At 36.1% G+C, this 17,500-nt stretch overlaps 1 protein-coding gene across 3 annotated transcripts in view; it reads right to left on the minus strand.

Annotated features, from left to right (window-relative positions):
• LOC144975163 (neo-calmodulin-like) overlaps positions 1-17,500 on the minus strand; it is a 26,738-nt gene that overhangs the window by 8,265 nt on the left and 973 nt on the right. For all 3 annotated transcript variants that reach the window (XR_013645872.1, XR_013645871.1, XM_078918961.1), the window contains exons 2-3: positions 9,633-9,663; positions 8,078-8,221 (exon numbers count right to left, since the gene is read on the minus strand). Coding sequence is in view for 1 of the 3 variants with exons in the window: in XM_078918961.1 (XP_078775087.1) it covers positions 8,078-8,221; positions 9,633-9,663 (175 nt within the window). In the remaining 2 variants the exon portion in view is untranslated. The remainder of the gene's footprint in view (positions 1-8,077; positions 8,222-9,632; positions 9,664-17,500) is intronic.

A 17,500-nucleotide genomic window follows, 5' to 3' on the forward strand; every position in this document is an offset into this window, starting at 1 on the left:
AATAATAATAATAATAATAATAATAATAATAATAATAATAATAATAATAATAATAATAATAATAATAATAATAATAATAATAATAATAATAATGATAATGATGATAATAATAATAATAATAATATAATAATATCATATATATTATCATCATCATCATCATCATCATCATCATCATCATCATCATCATCATCATCATCATCATTAGCTATTATTCCCAAGTCCACCAGAGTTGGAGCAAAAATTTCTCGGCACCTGAGGCGGGTTTTTTCGTCGCATTTGAAGATGGTAAATAATATTCGAGCCATTTTCTCAGGTAGTCAATGTGGCAACACTGATAGTAATAGCCTTAAATGGATCCAAGGAAAATCCGCTCCATGCGTGGGGAAATCCAGTCACTCGCCCAGCGATGGTAACACAGTCGCAGTCATCAACGGATTGTGTGAATCGGGATATATAGAAGCATGGATAGGAGGCGTTGTGAGAGAAAGGGAGTATGTTTCGCACTGTTGACAAAAGGCGGTATATACCATTTCTCAGTTTTATATTATTTTCAAATGCTGTTATCCATTTTTAAAAGATGGATGCGGTGCCAGGCACCTTTTGAACCAATAGAGCCACGCCCCTGGTTGCAAGCACCTTAAAAACCTTAAAAACAAACATCTCTCTCTCTCTCTCTCTCTCTCTCTCTCTCTCTCTCTCTCTCTCTCTCTTTCTCTCTCTCTCTCTCTATCTATCTATCTATCTATCTATCTATCTATCTATCTATCTATCTATTTATCTATCTATCTATCTATCTATCTATCTATGGATAGAAGGCGTTGTGAGAGAAAGGGAGTATGTTTCGCACTGTTGACAAAAGATCCACGATTGTGTGTGGACGCTCATGTTAGTAAAGTTGCTCAGATTTGTCATCTTCATCTCCATAAAACTTATAGAATTAGACATCTTTTGGATACTGAGACTGTCAAAACATTAATGACATCATTTGTACTTAACCTAATAGACTACTGTAACGCTCTGTTACAATGGTCACCAAAATATATAATTAGACAGCTTCAGAAAGTGGAAAATAGAGCTGCTAGAATGGTGACTGGTTGTGGGGTGAAAGAGCATGTAAGTAGGTACCACAATAGACGTCATTTTTGTGGCAGAAAAAAAAAAACAAACTATTTTGCGTCACGCGTCGAAACAAGGATTGTTTTTAAACCGGGTCATTCAACCGTTGATACTTCGGCCATTAAAAAGCGTACAGTAATAAAGTTGGTATCATCGGAAAGAGGAAAATTTCAGCTTTATTCCTATACCAGATCAACAATAAAAAAAAATGGGCATTTAAGGGAGGAAAATGCCGTTTTAAAACTTTACAGCAGCGGAAAAACCCGACATATTACTGATATAAAATTTGATCCGAGTCTGTCTAAAAGACAAACATCTTATCTCTATTTCTACCAATTTGTTTTAATGAAGGCTGTTTAATGGCCGAGGTATCGCATTTTTAAAAAGCCCACCAAATCCTTGTTTTCAGCTTTGGGTGTTATCGGATTTTTTACACCTCATTGTAGTTTATAACAGCACTTAAAATGCCGTGAGAATGAGATCTAAAATTATTGACAAAAAGAAAAGAGTTCACGAAAACCACATGAATATTTTATTATAGTACCTTCATAGTTTATGTTTTAGATAGTTTAAAACAAAATGAATAAGATAAATGTTGTTATTTCAATTGATAACTCGGGTCGGTAAGTGGGTATGTTTTAACTATGGAACAGCCTAAACAAACCCCTCATTTTTCCGGTTTTTATTAACGTGTAATCTTTTTTGGAAGACTTTCTAACCTTGGTTTTCATTGAACGACCTTTGGTTTTTATCAATTTATACATGTAATTTTTTTCAAATCTGGTTTGTCTCTCGATGTTTATTTATTGCTAAACAAAAAACATGGGGCGAATTTATACACACACTCCCCACTCATGGCGACCATGTTGTTGCTATGACAAAATGATTGTTTGACCTTGTTAGAACTGAAGTAGATTTTTACGGTCGAGGGTGTAATGTCGTTTTTAAAACAATTGCAGAGGAATACCCACTACTTGTAGTTTATAAATAGAAAAAAGACACACAATGATTCGTCCCAATGTGTTAGAAAATTGAAAAAGCATTGCTATTGTTTATTTTATTTGGGAAAAGCGGTACTTCCTAATGGTTATAAGATTGGAGAAATAAGACTTCGAAGTGCCACTTCGTTGTCTAACAGTTTTTTTTTTCTTTCTGATGCTTTCATGATAGTGATAGACTATGTAAAGGAACAATAAGAGTTACTAGTGGATAATGAAGCAGTATCCTAGAAGTTAAATAATTATTATTTACGCCATTAAAACTGCATCAAAATGGATAAAGGATGACGTGTATTTATTTGTTTTTGTTTGTTTGTATTTTTTTTTTTGGTGTGTTTTTGTTTTAAATCGGGAAGAGCTGTAAATTTAAGACGAGAAAAGAAGCAAATAAAGAGATCTTTTTTTTAGTTTTGGTTTTGGTCAGATTTGCGATACCTCAGTTCGTACCATACTCGCCTCTCAAGCAAAGGGACGTTAATCATAAATAATCGGGTGGCTAAGTCTTTAGGGTGTGTGTGGCGGAGAGTACTTTATTTCAGACTAGCGTGCTATCTAAAGGGTAGCAGTTCATTCAGTAACACAGAAATCAGGATACAGTCACGCGTCACAGACCTTAAGGCGCTAAAAGACTTTGGGATGGTAGGGGGTTGAGGGCGCAAAAGACACACCTGTTGGGCACAAGCGCATGATTCCGTATAAGAGGCAAGCACTCTACTGTCAACGTTATATCGATACCCTCCTAATAACATACAAAGAGACGATTTACAGTGGAAAAATCATCCCCCCATTATAGGAATAATACATTATACTGCACCCTTTCGGTTAGGGTCCCAGAGAGGGCCAAGGCAAAACCAAGCAATACAATTACCAGACACGTCCATCACGTAGAATGAAAGTGAAACAGACGTTGCGGAAGTAAAGACACGATGTCTTGAGATTATAGGGGTTTCTTAAGAGGTTGATTTATTATTTTATGCTGCTGGTTCGAACAGTATGCTTATCATTCATGATTTCATGTTGAATTTTGAGAAGGAAATATTGACTTTGCCAAAAAGTTAAGATGATTTTTTAATTCAGCAGGTCCGGTTTCCTATAACGTGTGAAACTTTTCTTCTATTTTCATTATTTTGAGAGATATTTAATCTTTTATACATTTTGCTCGTGATTATAGCTATTTTTCTGCCAACATGCAAAATTGCATGTTTCCTGATGTTTACTTCTTTATTTTTCAAAGACCATTTGAAGGAAATGTCTGAAAAATATTGGATCTCTTCCCTGGAGTACTCTCTACCCGTTGACGTGAATTACATGTCATATAATATGATCATTATGTTAATATAGTATATGGAATATGCTATTTCGTCATGCTGGAGGCCAAAACATTTACTTTCGAGAGTGTTTTGGGGAATTTTCAACAGACTGTAGATTTAGGAAAAAAAAATTGTGTCTGGCTCAAATCTTGTTATATTTTATTTACCTAGTCACTCTGCTTTAAAAATGTGTATCTAAGTATGATGAATCTTTTTAGTGGTTAGTTACATTACGTCAAAGTTGGAACATGTTCTTACATCAAATGGCAAGCAAACAATTTCTAAGTTCTTGAAAAATGAATTTGCTCCCAATTTCTTATTTATGTATGGATTTTCAAAATTTAAAAATTGTTTTCCATGACTATCAGAATGCTTTATGAATATAAAAGTAATAAAAGTAAAATTTAAATATTTTAAAATTGTCTCTTGTGGTACCTAATGTAAGGCCGATTTTAATATCTTTGCATTGGCTCACTGTTAACAGCCGAATTATGTTCAAAATTCTATGCTATGCTTTTAAATGTTTTAATAAGACAGCTAATGTATACCTACAAAATATGGTTAATATCTATGTGCCGGAGAGAGAACTTAGATCCAGTGGTCAAGATCTCTTCCAGGTTCCTCGCTGTAGATCGTCTTTTAGTGAGAGATCTTTTAGCCAGTCGGCACCCGTCTTATGGAACCAACTGCCTTCATCCCTCAACAAATGTCCGACATTTGAAAATTTTAAAAAGAAACTTAAAACACATCTCTTAAGAAAATCATTTGATGTTTAACATTTCTATTAGGCCTACATATTATAGATATCCTAAATTTTCATCTTGTAGCACAGTGCGTGGTAATTAAATTACAAATTGATTGATGCTATTCCATTATGATAGATTGTATGCTTTAATTATCAATTTATTGTTGTGTTTTATTTGCATTGTAAAGCGCCTCTGAGCACATTGTGGATCTAGGCGTTATATAAGTTCATTCATTCATTCATTCATATCTCTGTATCTCTCTCTCTGTATCTCTCTTTCTCTCTCTCTCTCTCTCTCTCTCTCTCACACACACACACACACACACACACATACTTTCAAACTTCAAACTGACTTTTGTGTGTGTGTGTGTGTGTGTGTGTGTGTGTGTGTGTGTGTGTGAGTGAGTGTGTGTGTTTACTTTTGTGTTGTATTTTTTAAATATTTTATTTTATTTTATTTTTTAAAATTTATTTTGGCGGGAGGGGGGGGGGGGTGCTACATGTTGTCTGCAAGGCCCAAGTATAAGTTATGCTGAAAATGATGTAGCGTGGTAGTAAGTAGCCTTTACACACACGTACACACACACACACACACACACACACACACACACACATTCAAACAGAGAGAAATGGAGAGTATTCACGAACTAGGCCTAGCCAAGCTCTCAGTTGCCTTTTGCTGTACGCTTACCTGAGCCTAATGTGGGTTAATGCAAAGTATTTGGAGATATATATTATTTCCGCCCCTGTTATAACAGATTTACCCAAGGCAAAGAGCGAAAAACACGGGATTTTTTTTTTTTTAAAAACGTCATAACCGGGTTCCTGTTAAAGCCGGACCTGTTACACATGGGTTCTACTGCCACAGACTTGGTGGAGTTCTTGACCTTCAATAGTTGGCAGGAAGGTTACTGATTTTTTATACCCCTGTTTTCCAACTTGCTTTCTGTCTTTGTCTTGGAATGAGATTTCTTGGTTTTGTCCTTTCCCTGGGCAGGGTTCTTGGCGGGGAGGGAAACTGTCAAATGTATAGTTTTGGGAGATGATTTTTTTTTCGTTAAATAACCTCTCTGTTATGTATTTTTATATTTTATTTGTTGTTTTCAATGTATAATGAAGCATTTGAGTCCTGATATAAACTGGGACGGTTCGAAAACGTTATCTGCCTGTCCACAACGTGCAATACAACAAAGCCTCATCGACATTACAACAGGAGCGCACCTCACACAAATTTACGAAGATTGCACACGCGGTGACAATATTTTAGATCTTGTTTTCGTATCCAATCCATCACTGATCCATTCAACAACATCACAACCAGGAATATCAGATCATGCATGCGCTGTTACTGAAACTACACTAAACCCCAATTATATGAACCAACCCCCCAAAACACGATACCTTTTCAAAACGGCCAACTGGGCCGCACTACGAAAACGAAACGAGGGAGTAAGTCATCAGAGATCACAGAATAGCACAAAAGCGGTATGGATGTAAATGAAATGTGGAGCCATTTTCACTCCTGCCTACTCAGTGCAATCAAGGAGTCAATTCCCCAAAAAGTACATAAAAATACAAGAACGCCGCCGTGGATGAACAGGAAAATATGAGCACTACTGAGACGCAAAGCAAAAGCATTCAAGCGGGCTAAACTGAGCGGAACTTGGGACACATACAAATCGTTGCAGCGTCAAAGCAGGCGTGAAATAAGGCAAGCAGAATGGACGCACATTAACAATGTTATAGAAAAGGGACTTGAAACAAACAATACCAAGCCATTTTGGAACTACATAAAAAACAAAAAAACGATCCCATTGGTGTAGCCCCATTGAAAGAAAATGAAACCCTGTACATTGAGGGGTAGGATAAAGCAACGATCCTCTTGGATCAATTTAAATCTGTCTTTACCCCCCATGATCCACACGATACAACCACCCCACCGACATTACAGAGGTGTGACCAATCTCTTACTAATATCAACATAAATATCTCAGGAGTTGAAAAGTTGCGGAAAAACGTCGACCCATCTAAGGCTCAGGTCCAGATAACATCCCCAACATAGTACTAAAGGAGTGTGCTGAGAGTTTGGCCCCCTCATTATGCATAATTTTCAAAAAATCGGTGGACACCGGGATGCTCCCTAATGACTGGCTGAAGACAAACATCGCACCTGTAATAAGAAAAGGCAACAAAAATAAAGCAGAGAACTACCGTCCAATCTCACTGACGTCTGTAATATCCAAACTATTAGAGCACATAATCTGTAAGAACGTGATGACTCACTTTGAGAACAATGACATCCTTACTGACCTGAACCACGGGTTTCGCAGAGGATACTCATGTGAAAGCCAACTCCTGATAACTGTAAACGACCTGTTGAGACTCCAGAATGCCAACACTCAGGCAGAATCGGCATCCTCGACTTTTCCAAAGCATTTGATACTGTGCCCCACCAAAAACTCCTGCAGAAACTAGAAAATTACGGAATTCGTGGCTCTCTACACACATGGCTTGGTAATTTCCTCACAAAACGTACCATGAAAGTAGTCCTAGACAGCACGTCATCGGATGAATGTCCAGTCATATCAGGAGTACCACAGGGAACGGTGCTAGGGCCCATACTATTTCTTTGTTTCATGAATGACCTACCTCTACGAGTAAAATCTCAGATTAGGTTATTCGCCGATGACTTTCTAATATACCGACCAATAAAATCTGCAAACGATCAAAAATTGCTACAAGAGGACTTGAATAGTCTCGAACAGTGGGCTAATGATTGGGGAATGAAATTTAACTCAAACAAATGCTTCATCCTCAGCACAGCTAAAAAGTACAATGAGACCTACAAGTTAAACAACACCGTCCTGAAACAAGTCGACGATAACCCATACCTTGGCATCACCTTCTCAAAGGACTTGAAATGGGGGAAACACATTAACAAAATAACCCAAAAGGCAAGCTCCACCCTCGCCTTTCTCCGCCGAAATCTTAACCACGCCCCAACGCCGTGCAAACAAAACGCCTACCTCGCACTTGTGAGATCACAAGTGGAATACGGAGCAGTTGCTTGGGACCCCTACCTGAAAGAGGATATTCAAAATCTTGAGAGAGTCCAGAGATACGGCGCCCGGTTCATAACTGGGAACTATGAGAGCAGAACCCCAGGATGCATGACAAAAATGTTAGAAGAAAGAAACCTCATCAGCCTCCAACAAAGAAGAAAAGAAACCCGTCTGTCATTCATGTTCACGACTGTAACATATCAAATACCATCAATAAAGACAGACTCCTTTTTCACGCCACGACCAAACAAAAGAAAAATCCGAGCACTCACTTTTGCCAACCACATAACCGAAAACCTCATTGAGAGATGCGCCACAAACAATTCGAACTGCTTCAACATCCCACAGACAAGAACACAAAACTACAGAAATTCTTTCTTCATTAGAACTATCTCGGAGTGGAATGGGCTGGATGAACTGGTCATCATGGCACCACACCTACATGATTTCAATGCCCGACTGACATGGCCCGCGCCCAATGAGGACGCCGGTGAAATACAACCAGACCATTGGTTTCTTCAGCGCCAACCATACAGATACAGATACAATGTGTTCCTCTCAGAGGAATCTTTTGCTCGTATTTGAATGAGACTATTAGGTGATTTCAAATTAAGCACACTGATAGTGTGCTCTTGGAATCTACACGCGTTCCCTACTTGAATCATTCCCCTTGGTCTTACTTTTCTCATGTGCCTATATTTGTAACTCTAGAATTTTTTATCATCCCATTTACTTCCTTTTTTACTGGCGCTGAAATGACCTACGAGATATATCGCAAGCGCGATGAAACCCTTGAAAACAAAACATACTGTACACCGAAACCAGCACCACAACCGCTGCCCTTACCATCTGCATCTACTTCGTTTATCATGTCCTGCAGTTCTACCTGGGTAGGGTTCTGGCCAAGTGACTTCATGACAACCCCAAGCTCAGATGTAGTGATGGTTCCATCCTTGTCTTTGTCAAACAAGTCAAAAGCCTCTTTGAATTCTGGAGCATAAGAAATATATCTTCTTATATTTGAAGAAAGATGCATAAACCAAGTTGATAGGCGATATCATAATATAATGTACGAGTATTATTTATATGTTTAAAGGCAAATTAAAGTCAGACCTTTCTGGGTGGGATTCCTTACCTCCCGTAGTCGGCAGGAAGCCACTTACTGTGTCTTCTATCCTTTTATATCTGTTTTCCAACATGCTTTCTGTCTTTGTCTTGGAATGAGATTATTTGGTTTTGTCCTGGTCCTGGCCGGAGTCCTTGGCTGGGAGGGAAACAGTCAAATGCATGGTTATTGTTTTGAGAGATGATATTTTTTCCTTGTAAATCATCTCTCTGTAATGTATTATTATATTTGTTAATTTGAATGTATAATGTAAACATTTGAGCGTATTCCTTTTTGTTGGATCTTGTGCGTGTGTCTGGATGAGACTTTAATGTGATCTCAAGCTAAGTACATTGATAGTGTGCTCTTGGAATCTACATATGTTCCCTATTTGTTCCTTGTTCCTCTTTGTCTTACCTTTTCTTTGGGTGCTTTAACTGTAATTCTAGAATCTCATTTTCTTCATTTTTACTGGCGCTGATATGACCTAATTGTGTTGCAAGCGCCGTAAAACTATTAAAAATAAGCAACAAAGTCAGACATTTCTGTGTCGAGGAGTCTTAAACTGGTAATCATGAGCTTTTAACAATTTTTTTAAATATAGCGCAGTATCTACTAAAGTCAAAGCGCTTTACAGGGGGTCCCTAGACAACATCAACACTTTATATGTAAGACGAGACATGACGCCTGAAAGGCGATGTTACATATTTTTTTTCGGACAGAGACAACATTAACGGCCATACCATCAGATCACATAGCTCCACAATAATTTCTCTCTTAACCTCGGGAATCTCTATATCCTCAAGTTTCTCAAAAAGCAGTAAAGCAACTCTTTCATCTTCTTGTACGAGTTTACATGGTACAAATTAAATGGTGTAGTTATCGTGTTCCTGTCCTGTGATGTGATTATTGAATGTAGAACGTAGAAATAAAGACATGAGATGACTAGAATTTCCGTTTATACTAGGGGGTAGCCTCCCTCGTAATAGCCATCGTGACATAACAAAGTCTGCTCCTTCTCAAAATATTACGTCATACAGTATGGCTGCGATCACCAAAATAAAATGATAAAGGATTCATCAATCAATTACTAGGATCTAAAATACATTTTTGATAATATTTTGAACGTACTGAAAACAAATCGCTGACCGCTTTATTTGACGATCGTAGCTGACTGGGCTTAGATAAAAGGTTACAATTTTCCCCCTTTACTCCTCACTCTACATCATCGGTGCCTAACTGGGCTTCCACCTCTTCCCACAATCAAACAGACCAACAGAGCTGTAGTTTACATACCTGCGATATGTTCTGCCGATAACTTTTCTGTCTGAAAATGATAGATTTTGATAACAATAAACAAATTAAATGAAGAACATTGATAAATATAATAACATTTTCAAAACAACAATAATGGGGTTTGAACATTTAGAATGGTGATAGTGATGACAATAACGATAGCTGGGAGAATGGACGGTGATGGAAATGGGAGTACAGAATTGTACTGGGAAAATCTCATTACAATTATACAAATGACATGCTTCGAAGTCCATTGGTGCCAGTATGGGCTAGAATTGAATACAAAATAGCCCTTGTCTGCTTTTGTGTATTTGAGTCTTTTGTCCCCTCTACATTCAACACTTACTCCAACCGTACTTACCTCTGAGATTTAAAATGTTTAGCATCTCTTAAAACTAAACTTGAATACCTTGGTGATAGGTCTCTTATGAAATCCCCCATGCTACATATACTCGTGTTTTCTTGATAAAGACGAAAGGCAGAAACGTCGTTTGTTTTGTGTTGTTCCCTTATATATGAGTCACATGTACTCCCTTTATCTTTCTCTCCATCTACATACAATGCAAACACCTTTTCTTTCATTTTGACCAGAAACCTGTAATCTGATATATCGATGAATTTAGATGATCACTTGTCAAGAAGTCTTAAATCTGAGACTCAATAAAGTTTTTAAAATTCTAACCAAAATGTGACAAAGGTGTTTTGTGGTTGCACAACTGAATTTCTTAAGAAGACGAATAAGAAGAAACAATTTAAAGTATTTATAGGGGAAATTATAATATTATAAGTGGTTTTAAAAAATGGAAGTTTCCAAGGCACTTTTCTTATTCTGAATTTTTAAATCATTTCTGAGTTGTGTACGAATTTTAAAGATGTATTTTGAGAGTTTAGATCCACATGCTTGAGCCGGAGTATATTAAGTGGTCTCATACTTGACGTATGGAAATATTCCTCTTGAATCTATGTATGCTCTCATAATTTTCATGCTGCAAATCAAGTCTATGGAGGTCCCCAAAACCAGTCGTTGTTAAAGTAGATAGCCAAATATTTCATCCAGCCCACGGATTGCGTCAAATTAGAATTTTTTATTTTTTACTATGCAATGATGTTTGAAAGAAGATGTTTTCCTTTTTAATTCATTCAGACCTGATGAAAGCTCTAGTGGGGGTGGGGTTTTTTCTTAAGTGGAATTTTTATACGGACTTAAGCCTGGTTTAAATTTTACCTTTATAATACAACCCTCTATCTAGATCTGAATTATGCGATACTTCATGTCTCATAATCTTCATTTTTCTCACGTGGAGATGACCTAAAATATTCCAAGCCCTTCTTCGCCTCATCCTCTTCCGATTTTCATATCCCCCCCACCCCCCCACCCCTTCCAGCCCCCCCCCCCCCTTTTTTTTTTATGCGATGATGATGAAAGACACTCAATGAGACAAGTGGTGAATGCTTGAGTACATTGAAAATGGCGTAGCAAATAATATGTAGATAACGTTGCGGTATTGATAATACGCATATTAATACCATAGTATAATACGAGATCACTCCATTTGTGTTAATGTTGTTATCTTTGTTTGTCTTACTATGAATGATCTTGCCACATTTCTGCGTGACCAATTTATTCAAACACTGTAAACCACATAATTGTCCAGTTGATGTGACGGTGACGTAACACTTCATACCCACAATATCACAATGAACTCTCGCCTAAGTTCGTTTTTTTTGTTTTGTTTAATTAATATTGAAGAATCGACATATTATTATCGTTCCTTTTATTCGGATTTTGTGATTTAAGAGCTTTTCTCTTATAAAATTATCTTGCTTTATCAAGTTAACTACGTACTCTGTATTTATAAATTTGGCCAGAAAATTTGGTCCTTCAAATTGATCGATTTAAATTTCCCTCATCTTGGCAAAATCTCTCAACAAACCTGAATCCTCGTGGCTTAAGAGTTTTTGCCCAAGATAAGGGTCATTTAAATCGTTCGGTATTTAAAGGACATATTTTCTGGTCAAATATTTAAATGCATCTACCTGTCTTTCCAGAGAATGTTAACTGGTGATCTGGCAAAACCCGTCGGATGTCCGAAAAATTCGAATAACATTTTATTTCATATTTCAAAAGAGGTACTATTTCTGGACAAAATGCAGTTTGAATTTTGTAGTTATCTCAACTTGGACCGAAGTTATTTACATTTGAAGGGAAGGGGTCAAAATAATAATAATAATAATAATAATATAATAATAATAATATAATAATAATAATAATAATAATAATAATAATAATAATAATAATAATAATAATAATAACAAACAATGATAATAATAATAATAATAATAATAATAATAATAATAATAATAATAATAATAATAATAATAATAATAATAATAATAATAACAATATGTGGTTATGTGGTTATGTAGTCTTGTAATATGACAATCGCTTTGGGATCAGAAGATACCCAATATAAAATATACCCAAGAAAAAAAACAACAAAAAAAAAACAAAACAAACAAAACAAAACAAAAAAAATAACCAAAAAAAAAAAAAAAAAGACTGGAAAGAAATATAAAGCAATCCCTCTTCTCCCACTTCAGAAAAAATAAACACACACACAAACAACAAATACAACAAAAAGTGCCATACAAAACAAAACAATATAGCAGAGCGCGACATATGTTTTAGAAGAGAAATACATCTCTGTCAACGATAAATAACCTCAATCATGGTCTTGTTGACAAAATCAAATACTATAGATAGAATGCACTTGGCCAAGGAGTTCATAACATTGCCATCCGGGAGTATAACGGACCAACACACAAACTCTGTGTAACCATGAACTTTTATAGTCTGGTTAATACAGTTTAGTGAGAACAACTCACAAACGCGGATGGCAAAAACAATAACAAAGGCCTGAGTGACGTCATCTTCGAACTATCTATACTTATCAAGAAAGGACATGGAAAATACAATTAAATGTGAGCGTGAAGCACGAAGAAAGACCAAACAACAGGAGTTGAATTCCCCGACGTGTAGAGGGAGGGAGATTGAGTCGATGACTCTTAGCCATAATTCAAACGCTGAGAATAGCATACTCGTTGGTATAACTTAAATGCATATTGGCTAATAATAATAATATTGATGATGATAATAATAATAAAAATAAAAATAATAATAATAATAAAAATAATAATAATAATAATAATAATAATAATAATAATAATAATAACAATGATAATATACTACTATAACTACTACTACTATAACTACTACTACTACTACTACTACTACTGCTGCTGCTACTACTACTACTGATGATGATGATGATGATGATGATGATGATGATGATGATGATGATGATGATGATGATGATGATGATGATGATGATGATGGTGGTGGTGGTGGTGGTGGTGGTGATGATGATATGTTCACACGCCTGACTGTAATGTGTTCGAAAGGATGCTCAAACCACACCACACACTATGATAAGAGGCTAGTATACCATCTGAAACCATTTCTGTGACTATCGCTATTTGATAGCACAATGATAACGTCCTTATCAAATCGCACGCACGCTCACATACTAATACAAACACACATACACACACACGCACGCACAAACACATACGCACACACACACACACACACACACACACACGCAGTATAGTCTCTCACACGCTTTCTTAAGTATTCAAATTGATAAGGAACCATGGTGCATATTATTATTATTAGTATTATTATTATTATTATTATTATATTATTATTATTATTATTATTATTATTATTATTATCATTATTACTATTATTATTATTATTATTATTATTATTATTATTATTATTATTATTATTATTATTATTATTATTATTATTATTATTATTATTATAACAATAATAATAATAATAATAATAATAATAATAATAATAATAACAATAATAATAACCATCTTCATCATCATCATCATCATCATTATTATTATTATTATTATTATTATTATTATTATTATTATTATTATTATTGTTATTATTATTATTATTATTATTATTATTATTATTATTATTATTATTATTATTATTATTATTATTATTATTATTATTATTATTATTATTAATATTATTATAATCATCATCATCATCATTATCATATAATGATAATAATAATAATGATAATAATAATAATAACAATAATAATAATAATAATAATAATAATAATAATAGATGATGATGATGATGATGATGATGATGATGATGATGATGATGATGATGATGATGATAATTATTATTATTATTACGTTCTATTGAGCTTTTTTTTAATAACGCAATATCCACTAAACGTGATCAAAGCGCTTTACAAAGGGTCCCTAGCCAACATCAACACGAAGTAACGTGTAGAACGAGACATGACGCCTGTAAGGCGATATTACATTTTTTCAGACAGAGACAACGCTGTTAACAGCCTTTACTCATTTTACACCCGAGTACGGTGAGAGAATATGAGTAAAGAGCCTTTTCCAAGGACTTAAATATATAGCTATATGTATTATAAAGATTGAACACTGTAGAGCTCTTTTTTTTTTAAATAAAAGATTATGGAATATAAATTTGATGCTTTTTGTGTTGTAGTAGGGACAAAAAAAAATATTTCTTATTATTCTTCGTTGGTTGGGTGTGAAGTTATTGAGAAATTCCTGAAAATGGCCGGTAGTGATGGAGTTTAATCATATTAATTTTCGTTTTCATCGGCTGTATATTTATTTTGCCATCAACCAGTACAATAAAGTATGATATGCCATATTATAACAAGATATGAAGTGAATAGAAAAGTGCCAGAAGACAATAGAGAATAAAATTTTTTTTTCGCGGCGGTGGTGGGGTTTGAACCTGCGACCTTATTGGTACGACAACTCCGCCTGGCAGGTGAGAGCGTGGCTCTACCGTGTGAGCTATCCACGAACACAAAAATATTCGTTTCAAACTCAAAGTCATTACTAGATCCCTCTCTCACCCACTTCTTGAGATCGCCGATTCGTTCACCACCATCGCGAATAATTTTGACCAGCAGTTAAGCCTAATAGCCAATATTCTCAACACAAACATATAACATAGAAACGATTGAGACATTGAGTATGCTCCGGTGTATGGAAAAATTTTTATTCTCTATTGTCTTCTGGCACTTTTCTATTCACTTCATATCTTGTTGTTACCAACATAAGTGCCTGCTCCACTCACTTTTCTGAATTAAAAATTCACCCCATACACCGGAGCATACTCAATGTCTCAATCGTTTCTATGTTATATGTTTGTGTTGAGAATATTGGCTATTAGGCTTAACTGCTGGTCAAAATTATTCGCGATGGTGGTGTACGAACGAATCGGCGGTCTCAAGAAGTGGGTGAGAGAGGGATCTAGTAATGACTTTGAGTTTGAAACGAATATTTTTGTGTTCGTGGATAGCTCACACGGTAGAGCCACGCTCTCACCTGCCAGGCGGAGTTGTCGTACCAATAAGGTCGCAGGTTCAAACCCCACCACCGCCGCGAAAAATTTTTATTCTCTATTGTCTTCTGGCACTTTTCTATTCACTTCATATCTTGTTGTTACCAACATAAGTGCCTGCTCCACTCACTTTTCTGAATTAAAAATTCACCCCATACACCGGAGCATACTCAATGTCTCAATCGTTTCTATGTTATATGTTTGTGTTGAGAATATTGGCTATTAGGCTTAACTGCTGGTCAAAATTATTCGCGATGGTGGTGTACGAACGAATCGGCGGTCTCAAGAAGTGGGTGAGAGAGGGATCTAGTAATGACTTTGAGTTTGAAACGAATATTTTTGTGTTCGTGGATAGCTCACACGGTAGAGCCACGCTCTCACCTGCCAGGCGGAGTTGTCGTACCAATAAGGTCGCAGGTTCAAACCCCACCACCGCCGCGAAAAATTTTTATTCTCTATTGTCTTCTGGCACTTTTCTATTCACTTCATATCTTGTTGTTACCAACATAAGTGCCTGCTCCACTCACTTTTCTGAATTAAAAATTCACCCCATACACCGGAGCATACTCAATGTCTCAATCGTTTCTATGTTATATGTTTGTGTTGAGAATATTGGCTATTAGGCTTAACTGCTGGTCAAAATTATTCGCGATGGTGGTGTACGAACGAATCGGCGGTCTCAAGAAGTGGGTGAGAGAGGGATCTAGTAATGACTTTGAGTTTGAAACGAATATTTTTGTGTTCGTGGATAGCTCACACGGTAGAGCCACGCTCTCACCTGCCAGGCGGAGTTGTCGTACCAATAAGGTCGCAGGTTCAAACCCCACCACCGCCGCGAAAAATTTTTATTCTCTATTGTCTTCTGGCACTTTTCTATTCACTTCATATCTTGTTGTTACCAACATAAGTGCCTGCTCCACTCACTTTTCTGAATTAAAAATTCACCCCATACACCGGAGCATACTCAATGTCTCAATCGTTTCTATGTTATATGTTTGTGTTGAGAATATTGGCTATTAGGCTTAACTGCTGGTCAAAATTATTCGCGATGGTGGTGTACGAACGAATCGGCGGTCTCAAGAAGTGGGTGAGAGAGGGATCTAGTAATGACTTTGAGTTTGAAACGAATATTTTTGTGTTCGTGGATAGCTCACACGGTAGAGCCACGCTCTCACCTGCCAGGCGGAGTTGTCGTACCAATAAGGTCGCAGGTTCAAACCCCACCACCGCCGCGAAAAATTTTTATTCTCTATTGTCTTCTGGCACTTTTCTATTCACTTCATATCTTGTTGTTACCAACATAAGTGCCTGCTCCACTCACTTTTCTGGATATGCCATATTATAATGATGTCTAGCCCGGTGTCAGTTCCAAGAAAAATAATTTTATTTGTGATAAGCCTGCAGTAATCCTTAAAAGCCATGACACCCAATGAGATGGAATTTTATCCCGGTTTCTATAGCGTGGAGCCGATAATAGCAATTGCTTGTTATCCTTTTGAAACCAGCACTTTCCGACAGATCAATCAGACCCAACTACCCAATCACTGTTCACTAGACAGGGGGGTAGGGGAGGCGGGGGGGGGGGGTCCGGAAAAAAGTCTCGACTTCATCCGGGATCAATCTTGGTCCCTTTGCGTGTGAAGCGAGTGCTTTACCATCTATAAGGACCTCATTAGGAATGCAGTGCCACAATGTTTAATTCAACACAAACTAGTATCTTCTTTGTAAAGCTCACGATAAACGAAAATTGTTCCTAGCTTTGGTTTTATAGTTTTAGTTTGTCTCGCAATTTTAGAGTGTATAAAGTATACGCACAAAATAATCGAAAATTAAAAAACAAAACAAAACAAAAAACAGCCACACACACCCACACCAGTGTTGTTAACTTTCTTTCCCAGAGAGATTACTCTGAGCACTTGACACATTGTCTTTACATAACAGAATGAACAATGTGACCTTAATATCAATAGATACTTTCCAACTCTTACCACTAACACACTCTTAGATAGTTATTCACAATACATGAAAATAAAAGCTACCTTTTAAGCCAAGATTTTGAGAGGATCATGCCAAATGATTTGATGGAATGAAAGTAGATTGCTATCATTTTAAAGTGTGTAATTTAATAGTTTTCTGTCGAGACTTGATTAAGAATTTAAAAAGAATGAAATCTCATCTAGAGGCATAATGTTTGTAAACAATGTCCATGGGTGTTTTTTGTCCACATGTCACTTTCTCAAGAAGCTAAATTACTCTTAATAACCAATAGACCCGGGTCTAATTCTTTTCACTTTCTTAACGATGATGTTGATATCGACTATGATGAGGAAGAGGATGATGATGTTGATGATGATGATGATGATGATGATGA

Source organism: Berghia stephanieae, chromosome 1 (assembly GCF_034508935.2).
Source record: "Berghia stephanieae isolate SIO BIC M18660-M18661 chromosome 1, UCSD_Bste_1.3, whole genome shotgun sequence".
In the NCBI taxonomy this organism is placed as follows: Eukaryota; Metazoa; Mollusca; class Gastropoda; order Nudibranchia; family Aeolidiidae; genus Berghia; species Berghia stephanieae.